The sequence below is a fragment of the Seriola dumerili genome, unplaced genomic scaffold (assembly GCF_002260705.1).
Source record: "Seriola dumerili isolate Sdu_G_001 unplaced genomic scaffold, Sdu_1.0 BDQW01000035.1, whole genome shotgun sequence".
Taxonomy (NCBI): domain Eukaryota; kingdom Metazoa; phylum Chordata; class Actinopteri; order Carangiformes; family Carangidae; genus Seriola; species Seriola dumerili.
The window spans coordinates 672,184-683,003 of NW_019174290.1; the positions used below are offsets into that span (position 1 = coordinate 672,184).

General features: G+C 40.1%; 1 protein-coding gene across 1 annotated transcript; it reads left to right on the forward strand.

Annotated features, from left to right (window-relative positions):
* The first annotated feature begins 1,114 nt into the window (after window positions 1-1,114).
* Window positions 1,115-10,679, forward strand: LOC111216614 (A-kinase anchor protein 8-like). The gene is made up of 14 exons (XM_022738191.1): window positions 1,115-1,217; window positions 2,079-2,120; window positions 2,526-2,748; window positions 4,251-4,851; window positions 5,408-5,522; window positions 5,635-5,684; window positions 6,271-6,301; window positions 6,442-6,541; window positions 6,665-6,806; window positions 7,505-7,610; window positions 7,702-7,832; window positions 8,138-8,233; window positions 9,335-9,521; window positions 9,594-10,679. Exons 1-14 carry the CDS (start codon window positions 1,193-1,195, stop codon window positions 9,839-9,841), a joined length of 2,097 nt encoding a protein of 698 aa, XP_022593912.1. The 5' UTR covers window positions 1,115-1,192; the 3' UTR covers window positions 9,842-10,679.
* Window positions 10,680-10,820: the final 141 nt, after the last annotated feature.

The window sequence follows — 10,820 nt, forward strand, 5'->3', positions numbered from 1 at the left end:
GTAGTTGCGAAACGACATTGCAAGGTCTCATTTACCCCTATACTTGATGATATTTATTTCCTGCCTTAACAACCACTGGCAGCTACATAAAAGGCTCATATCTATTGCAGATTCACATATCTGTTCATAAGGGCCTGTTGCGTGTTTATAACACTTATATTAGTTCAACTTTGTCAGATGCTCTTGTTAACTTTCTGTGAAACAAGCAGTGAAATGCTGCGTACTGCCACCATCAGAAAACAAATCTGCTCAGTTTTGCATCATAAATGTTATGAGTAAATCTTTTTCTTGTTATATTTTAATTTTTAATGGAATATTTGTTTCATTATTACTTAATATTCTTGTTTGTTTTGCCTTTTTTGTTTGATAATAATGTCTAATATAATTACAGGAAGGAAAATATTTTTTATATACTGAGTATAACTTTGTACAAGCCTCTTTGCTCCCTTGTTCCCTTCACCTTTATTTTTATTTTTTTATTATTGTATATCTTTTACCATGATGTATTAATTCTGAAGATAGATTAAAACTATTTCAAAACCAAAGCCAACGTACCATCCAGCTGTCAAGTTGTCGCCCTTGCTGTTTGAGAATAGTTTTCTGCTACTGAACTCATGACTGGAAGCTATCAGCTGTGGCAACTGACTGAATGTCCCTGGGTTTGGGGCATTATTATTGCAAATGAATAATTTAACATTATGTTGTTTGAATAAAGAAGAAGAAAAGAGCAAGTTTGTGTGTCTGTGGTCCTCCTCTTTCACATGTCAATTTTAGCAAGGGTATTAATTTAATTTAATTAATCATTTTTAATCTACCCATCCAGATGGTGGCTGGTGGGATTGTGAAGGCATTAAATTGCACAAAGGTTTTTTAAAATATACTAATACTAATATTTATCTCGGTTAACCCTGCCGAAAAAAGAATTAATCTCTGTCTGACTGTTTAACATTCTTATCATAGATATATTATATTATATTATATTATATTATATTATATTATCATGGATGTATAATACATCCATGATAATTATACGTGGGTGGAACGCGTCACCAAATACGTGTGACGTGACGAGGCCTTGGAGTCAATACGTCTTGCCGCTTCGGAGGAGCGACACTCGGCTTCTGGTATTACAGCAGCCGGACCTCCCGCTGCTCGTGTCGATCGCATTGTCTGAACAGCGCACTAAAATATCATGGACGGCAGAGGCTACGGTTCTGGTAAATACACACGGACAACTAGACATCGCACTGGTGTGATATTGCCTAACCTCCAGTGCAGATACATTTACTATGGCTCTATTTTTAAATGAGTATTCCGGTTAGCCATATATCAATGTAGCATCGTCTCATTATGTTAGCCGTGTAGCTACATCTATGTAGCATCTTCATATTCTACGCTTGCCGGCAACACCAGTCAAGCCATATCCTGCTGTAGCTTGAAACAAAGAGACGTTAGCTAGCTGTTAAGTAATAATTTCCTGCCTGTTGTGGTAATAATGAGATTAATAAATGCTAGAAGAAACGAAAAAATAGGCCTGCAAGCCAACATTGACGAAACATAGCTTGCTAGGTTAGCCACTTCGCCAACAGACTGTTTATTTGCTAATATGCTAACATAGAGGGTTGTGTGGCCCATTGTTGGGTTGGTGTAGGGCGTGTTAGATGCTATGAGAATGTTTGCAGGCTAATTCTGTTAAAATGGAGTCAGGATGGAATAAGAAACTTTAAAGGCTAGTTATTAAAATGGCCGCCTCAACAAAAATGTCCTCAAAACCTATTATTATCTTTACATTACAGTCACAAATACTGTCTCGGAGACAGTAGCGAATTCAACTTTTGTACTAAATCAGATAAACAGACAGCTATTAGATTCATTGTTTAATTACATATGACTTACGGTCGGTGAGTCCTGACGATTTTGCATTTTATTCTAATCAACAAATTACCACTTGGATTACAGAAAAGAATCTACACAGCCATATGGGCGCGATGGTGACCAAATGTTTTAGGAGATTAAGTTTGAAACGTCACCATTTATTAATGCTCAGTTTGCTAATACCAATGTTTTAAATTTTGTAGGTTACTCCAGTTGGGGAGGTGGTGGAGGGTCAGGCAGCAGAGGTAAGGAATTCACTCCTGCACTAAATGATGGCATAAAGACACTCAATCAACTGCTTTAGGGTTGCAGCCAACACCAAGCTTTTTTTTGTTATGGAACTAGGTGATATTGACAAAATCAGATGTAATTTTGACTGAATACTGCTATTGATATTGTAGTAACAACTGTACTATTGTAACCATAGTATGACTTTTTTTCCAAATAATTTAATCAATAATTGGAAAGGAATGAAAGTCATTTTCTAAGAAGAGAGAGGGACATTTAGATGTTAAGTATCATCTGAATAGGTATTTTCTGTCAGTTGGATTTTGAATAAATGACCAGTTGTTTCCCCACTGATCTATTATTATTATAGTATGGGAGGTGATAGTGGTCACATTACCATAATTCATTCCTGACTATTTTAGGTTCTGGTGGTTTTGACCTGTATGGGGGAGGTTATAAGGACTCGATGTCTGGGCTCGGGGGCTATGGAGGAGGAGGAGGAGGCCACATGAAGAGAGGTCTCTCGGGAGCATCCCTGCTCTCATCCACAGGCACACATGCAGATGCAGTCATTGCAAAGATCAACCAGCGCCTGGACATGCTCACTCAGTTGGAGGGGGGGTTGAAAGGGTCTCGGGGTGACAGGTAATGCATTTTTTTACTTATTCTGATCCATACGGTCGTCTTCCGTTAGATACTACTACCACACATCCATGCCAGTAAGATTACATTAAATTTCCCACTAGTGTCTTTCATGCTTGAAGTTAAATGACATAGCACATGTCATAATGTGGTATCTCGTTGGTTGAGAGTTTTGTGTCTGAATGTTACGTCATGCCTGGACAGTATCCAACCAGTTAAGTGTTGCTTGTTTTTAGAGTCATCTGAAAAAGGATCTCAGTAAATGTCTTGATTCACATTTTGCTGTGATGTTAAAGATGCTTTGGCCTTCTGATGCTATTGGTAACTTAAAAGTCAAAAAGTCTTCCCCTAGTTAGGGACCTGTAGTAGAACAGAGTTCTGTAAAAATCTAAGAAAAAAAACAAGGCCCTGTCAACGTGGTTGGAAAGTTAGTTGTTTTGTTTTTAGAATGGTGAGGCTGTTCCAGTAAATTGGGCTGTTTTAGCCTGCTAAGGCATTTACTTACATTTCACACTCAGTCTTGGTGAAACTATGTATGCCTCAAATCCTGTTTGGGTTGAAAAGGGTGTGAGTTGCTCACAGGCTGCATTTGAATGCCTCAGCATCTGAGGAAGCTTTGATTGCTCCCCATTTGCTATGTCGTTGTTCGTCTGATTGCTGGGAAGAAATGTTGTGATCCCTCAAAACCTTAGACGTTCTGAAAATGCATGGCCCCTCGTTGAAGGCGCAATTACAGACCAGCTTTTTGATTTGTAACAGATTGACATCCTTGCACATGAAGCCAGCCCATCTTTATTTAGCACTCCTTCAACATTGCTTTTGTCTTGACTTTGTGTTTATTTGTTCATACACTTTGTTTCTCTCATCATCCATGTGACCTAACCCTGTGTTCTGGCTTTAGGTTGCACAAGGGTGATGAGTTTTCAGATATTAGCTTGATATTACTTTGTCAAGCTGAAATGTGTATTGAAGGTTGCCTGCTGTATTTACAAAAATGTCCTTAATCCTGGAAAAAAAGACCAGTTTATATTCCATCCCCTTCCCTGAGTAATCACTATAATCCTGTCACTTTCCAGGATATTTCACCTCTTGCACTTGTCTCAGGGCATCACTGGTTCTGACGGACCATGTTAATGCCTATTCAAGGATTCACAGCCTATCCTTTTAACAAGGAATTGGGTTTAAGAAACTGCATTTCCTTAATCTGCAGGATACTGTTTGACCTCCAACAGAAACTGTGGTTGGATGAAACTAAACTAAATGATAAGAGAAATGTCATTATTATATATATAAGACCACAAGCAGAGTGTTAACTTGTTTTGGATCATTCATTTCTGATCTAATGTGGTTTATGAAATAAAGTTGGGAGTGACAAAAAAACAAAATGGAGAAAGCGAGACCACGGAGGAAAAGGAATAGCAGGTGGAGAAATCCAAACCTGACTGCCCTCCCTGCCTCCCTTGCTCTCTGCTTCTCTCTATCAATCCTCTCCCTCCCTCCTGCAGGTTTGACCAGTACGAGTCTTTCGACTCGCGCACCTCCGCTCTCACCTCCTCCCGAGATCTCTACAGATCTGGCGGCGGTAGCTATGGTTATGGTGATGGCCGTGGGGACAATCTGCTGTTGGGTCAGCGAGGAGGCTCGGGCTTCGGAGGGGGAATGGGGCTCGGGGGAGGAGGAGGCTTTGACAGCCCCTCCTCTTCCTATGGAGTCGCTAAAATGCGACAGAATATGAGGGAGTCCTTCAACAGTGGCCAGGGAGGAGGTTCTGGAGGTGGAGGATGGGCTGGAGCAGGCCGACGTTCCCCCAGAAGGGGTGGAAGTGCCGGGGGTCGAGGAGCTGGAGGAGGGTTTGGAAGCCGCAGGTCTGATCCCACTCCATTAGGCGGTGGAAGGGGAAGTGGTAGTGGTGGCCAGTCCCACCACGGCCACTCTCCAGGAGGTGGTAGAGGCAAGCTCCCATCCCTCCTGTCCAACCGCATGTACCCTGAGAGTGGGGGCTTCCATCAGGGTTCCACCCAAGGGCCTCACGACTTCCCTGGGAGGCACTTTGGAGGGGGCCCACGAGCTGGCCGCCAGCGAGGCCGCAAGAGACCCCTCAACAAAGTAAGTACCTCCAGCCAAATAAGACCTCCTCAGACACTGGGCAAAAGTTAAGCCCTTTCTGATTCCCTCCTTTTTGTATCCTCAACCAACTGGCAAGTCAGCCTAAAGTGCAAGTACCTGCTATTGCCACAAACAACCCCCGACACACATTTGACACATCACTTGCTCATATAAACTCTGCCCAGCTCTTATTTAATGTGGTCAGAAATTCTTCATGGAACGGCCCTTTTTGTTTAGTAAAGTCAAGTGACGCTTCTCTCTGCCCAGTTCTTTGTCTTGTTTACTTGTGGGGATGTTGATTTCACTTTGTAGCTTTTATTTTGATTTCCTTTTTGCCCTAATCCCGGGTAGTCTTAAAATAAGGCTAACACCATTGATGAGGAAATGCCTAGAGAAGAAAGACGTATGAAGTCTGCTAATTGGCCTTGACTAGAATTAAGTCTAGAATTCGTTGATGAGTTCTGGTTGTATTGCCTGTTTTTTTTTTTGTTTTGTTTTGGGTTTTTTTTGTCAGAAAATGTAATTGTGAGTGCAAATTGATTTTTGTTGACTGTAGCAGGTGAAGCCACAACGTGATGTCCAGAAGAAGAGAAAACAGACACTTACTGCAGCTGATGAGCCAGAGTCAAAGATAAACAAGACAGACAGTGCAGAGTCTGAAGCTACCCAAGGTACCACCCAAAATACATTTGTGGTATACTCAAAATAAACAATCTCTTTATATGGCAGATAGCATTTATATATCTGTCTTGATCTAATGTTTTATGTGGTCTGTTTTTATAGAGCAAGCTGAGAAAAATGGTGATGACAGTGAACCAAAGGCTGCAGCTGAGGTGAGCAGATTGAGGTTATTTGATAGAAGCTCTGATTCTTTTTTTATCTCCAAATAGTGGCTCTTCATGCGTGTATTAATGTTCCCACATCAATAAACTTCTGAACCACTTGATTTAATTGAACAACATAGTGTCTCTTCAAATGTAATTAATTGGTATTATTTAAAACAAAAAGCAAATTAGGAAGAGATCATATTTTTCTATAACAGCAACAGTTTATTAGATAAAAGCCTCACCCAGCACTGGTAAAGAAGGCAGAAATCAACACACTGTTCTTTCTGTTCTTTTCAGTATCTCTAATTCACTGGCACAGATTTAAATGAAACATAATGGCTTTCATTGCAAGTAGAGGTGCTGACTTTGACTACAGCCTGTGTTAATTGTAGAATATGACAACTTTGACTGGCTAGATCACAGGGGTATTCCTAAACTGGAGTATTGCACAGGAAATGAAGCTAGGCTAAAAGAATTCAAACATCACCAATTTGTAAAGATAAAAAATTTTTATTCCTAAACCAATCATAAAAAAAAATTAAGTGAATTTATTAGTCCGCTTTTCTAAATAATGCAATACGTTTTTTTACAGGAGACAAAACCTGCTGAAGATGGAGACGGAGGTAAGCTTAAATACAGTTGCTTCTCACTGATGTATATTTTATGCTGTGCTTTGTCAGTGTACATCAGCTGCTTCATTGTATTATATGCCTCTCATGGAAATCATGGCATGTCTAACATCTGCTCTTGTGCTCATAATTAGCTAAACAGGAGGAGAAGAAAAAGCTTCAGGGCAAGCAGACCCCAACCCAAGGTCAGGACAAGCACCCAAAAATGAGAAAGAGAAGGGGATTCTTGGAAAGGTGAGAGGATAAACTAAATACCCCAAATGCCTTGCCTTTTTCACGTGGGTTTCATCTACATTTCATCTTTACTGTTCCTGTTTTGATGGATTTTAGGACTAAGACTCTGAATTGTTTTTTCAGAGTAATGTTTGCATGCTCCGTCTGCAAGTTCCGTTCGTTCTACAAGGAGGAAATGGAAACGCATCTAGAAAGTCGCTTCCACAAGGACCACTTTAAGTTCCTCTCCAGCCAACTGTCCAAGCCCACAACAGACTTCCTACAGGTGATTGAGATTTGTCATATATTTCACATTGACAGCTTTTGGACACTTTGCTTTTTTAGCAACATGTGATTAAGGTTACATATGTAGTACAAGAAATGGGGCTGTCCCCAAATCATATTTTTTTACAAGTCAAAGTTTGCTTTCCGTTCAAATATATATACTTTAAATATTATGTAGTTCAATACTTGAATCTCAACAAATTTAAATAAATTTAACAAAGGTGATTTTCATTTCTGGGTTATTGCAGTAAATTGCATTGCAGTATATTTGCAGTTGTCACTGGTATTAAAGGGATGTGTCATCAAAGTCCTACTTAAAGGAACCCCCTTAGCTTCTCAATATAATTATTGCAAGATTTACAAGTTGGCAAAAGAATCTCACTACAAGATTCACTGTGTTGTAAAACTAAACTCATTTTGTGGTAAGTTTTACCAGTTGTGGTTTCTAATTTGAAAAACTTTCACTCAGGATATAAAAGGGACTGGAACGACAACTGCATAAACCTGCTAGTTTGAGCTGTTAATGCTTGTAGAGTTTAGAGGTTGTGGTTATTTTTGATACAAGTGAAGGTTAGCTTGACAGGAAATGTCTGACAGAATTTTTTTCAACATGCACCAGGGTCACCTGAGTCACTGAATGCCAAAAGTTGCATGGTATGAGGTGTTAACCAATCCAACTGTGTTCCTTTCTCCTTGTAGGAGTATTTGCAGAACAAGTTTAAGAAGACAGAGCAGAGGGTCAGCCAGTTGGAAAACCACAGTGCTGCCATCTGTCAGGTGTACAAAGAACAGGACCTCACCAGGGGTAAGCTGTGTGTGTGTGTGTGTGTGTGTGTGTCTACCCAATTTCATAGAGAAATGATTGCTGATTGCAAATATTCCTCACACATCTGTAGATCTTGGGATGGAGCACTTCATGAGGAAGGTGGAGGCTGCTCACTGTGCAGCATGTGACCTCTTCATTCCCATGCAGCCCCACCTGATACAGAAACACATCAAGTCTCCTGACCATAACTACAATCGGAAGGTATGGCAGATCATCTCCCACTGGATCATTTTTCCATTGAAAACTTAATTCCTTTAGCTAACTGATTTGTGAAGACCTTAAAAAATTTCATGTACAGTTTTTGTTGAATCAGCTACTCTTTATTTAGTCATGTTAAAATTAACTCTGGTGTGGGAGGGTGATCTTGGGAGTACTCCACTGAAGTCCTGTACTGACTGGATCAGTTAGAATGCTGTTAAAAACTTGGATGTACTGTAATGACAGCTGTTCAATGTTTTGTGCTCTGTCCTCTGTTTGACGTGGGACTGTCCTTTCTTTTATTCAAGGGTATGATGGAGCAGTCCAAGAGGGCCAGTCTGTCAGTTGCTCGTAGCATCCTTAACCACAAACTCATTGGCAAGAAGCTGGAGAGTTACCTCAAGGTATGTAATGTGTCGTGTGCCTGTGCAAAGGCTGGTAATTCAAATGCATTGCATGAATACTTGCACTAAATTTACTTATGTCCCTTTGTGTTATTTGCTTTGAAAATAGGAATATAAGGACTAGAGTTTGTGGTCATATTGTTATTTCATGTTTTTAAGTGAAAGCAGTATTTAATATTCAACAAACCTGAGCACAGACCTGTGCAGCGTCACTAAAATGTTAGATGATCCAAAATTATATTATCTTAATATAATTGTATTGTTTTTAAGTTGAAGTGTAGGGAGTTTGTTTTGAGGTATAGGTTAAATAGACTACATTGAAAATAAAACTGCAACAAAAGTAAGATTACATGTGATCACCGCAGTAAATTTAATTATGCCTGTGATTTCTAATTAAGACTAACTGCTTGAACAGGGCACATAAGAACCTGTGATCACCACAGATTCCTCAGTTTTGCGCTGTGTTGTGAAGTCGTTCAGTGTGAGTAAGGAACCAGACTGTAAGACTTCATAAAGGTGGGAGAGGGTAAAAGAGTATCAGCAGGTTAATCTGAACATAAACTGAAACACAGTTGCATCAGTGATAAGGACGTATAGGAGGAGCCAAACTACCGAAATCAGAAGGTAGTGGTTATCCTCAAAATCTCACAAATGAAGAGATCTTCAGTCTAATTTGGCTGAAAACAAACTAAATGGTTTTAAAAGGAGATGATTTGTAATTAGTTAACATTGTAGTGACACTGGCCAGGGATGTAGTCAGATTTGTTGCAGGCCTATACTCACTCATACAGCACTCGTTTTCATGAAGTCATATTTTGACTGGTGCTCTTACCCATTGGCTTCAATTCTAAATATAAATTACAATATTCCCAAAATGTTTTAATAAGATTAATAAAATGATAAAAATATGAATCATACAGACTATTCATGTTTGATCCTAATATTCTGGTATTAGCCAAAGGTGTTTTATCACTTATTGGATTAGCATTTGTTTGTTAGAGAGCAGCACCTTTAAATCTGAAGATCACCACACTGCAAAGCATATTGTTTAGATTTACCGAGACAAAGAACATATACTTAAGAACGTTCTTTTGTTGACAGGGTGAAAACCCATTCACCGGTAACCAGGATGACCAGGATCCTGAGGACTCCATGGTGATGGACGTGTCAGAGATGGAGTTAACCAGTGAGACAGCAGACGGTCAGACAGCAGACAGTCAGACAGAGGCGACACCGGTCAAAGAGGAGCCGGTGGCAGAGGGAGAGACAGGCCAAGAGGCAGTCGCGGGTGAAGCAGCAGCAACAGAAGCAGCAGCAGCAGAAACAGCAGAAACAGCAGCAGCAGCAGCAGCAGAAGCAGAGGCAGAGGCAGAGGCAGCAGCAGCAGAGGAAGAGAAGATGGAGGAGGAGCTAGGAATGGACGGAGAGGAGGAGCAGGGGAACCTGGACGAGGAGGAAGGTTTTGAAGTTGGAGAAGAGGAGGAGGAGGAGGAGGGATACGTCGTGCATGATGAGATTGGTGAAGAAGGATTACAGTGTGACCTGGAAGAAGAAGAGGATGAAGGAGTGGAGGCAGAAGTTGAGGAGGAAGACAAGACTCATGAATGACTTTTGCACCCTGGGTGTGACCTCTCGACCTAAACATCTGTCCGGACCAGTCAGTGACCCCCACTGTCCCATTCAACCCAATTTCATTGCCAGGCATATTAAGAAATGCATACCTGCTCCCACCATTCTTCACTGTCTAATGACTCTGAGTTTGTATGTTAGTTTTTATTTTGTTAAAGGAACAGTTCCACATTTTGGGAAATACTATTATTCACTTTCTTGCAGAGAGTTGGAAGTTGAGGTTAGTTACACCACCTAAGGGTCCTATGTTTGCCGACCAGCTTTCTTTAGAGGTGTTGGTAGACTTACTTTTGGACTTTAGAGAGCCGTGCTCCTGGTTTCCCCGTTTACCGTCTTAACAACACTAATCATCTTCCTGCTTTAGCACCAAATGTAACACAGATTTTTCTTCTTCTGATTTAACACTCGTGAAGAAAGCCAAAGTGTATTTCCAAAAATGTCAAACTTTTTCTCTTAATGGAATTTTTTTTTTTTGTGCCTTTTGTCAAAAATATTCATAATTTAGGTTTGTTTGAATACTGTAAAGTTGGGACATTATGTTCTTTTTTTTGTTTTTTTCTTCTAATCAGAGTTGACACAACCTCATAGCATTCTGTCTATTGCCAGCAGTCATGATGAATGGATGATTTTTCCCAACCTTTTGGTAAAATCTAGAACAGGGTGGGCTTTTTCTTCTACAGCTGCGGTGACTGAGATAATTGACCATGGACTGTCTGTAGAATAAGTATTGGTAAGTATTGGATATTCTGAATGGATATCTTTCATGTCTTCAACAGTTTTGTTTCACTCTGAATAAGAAATAAACTTGTTGAATAAATCACTGTTTCACTGTTTTGTATTGAAGATTATAATGATGTGTCATTTTCCTGTTAACGTCATGGGAAGAAAACTTTAAATGGCGACAGGACTGACCACCTATGTAGATTCAATGTCACATTGTCAACAAAAAACAAAGGTT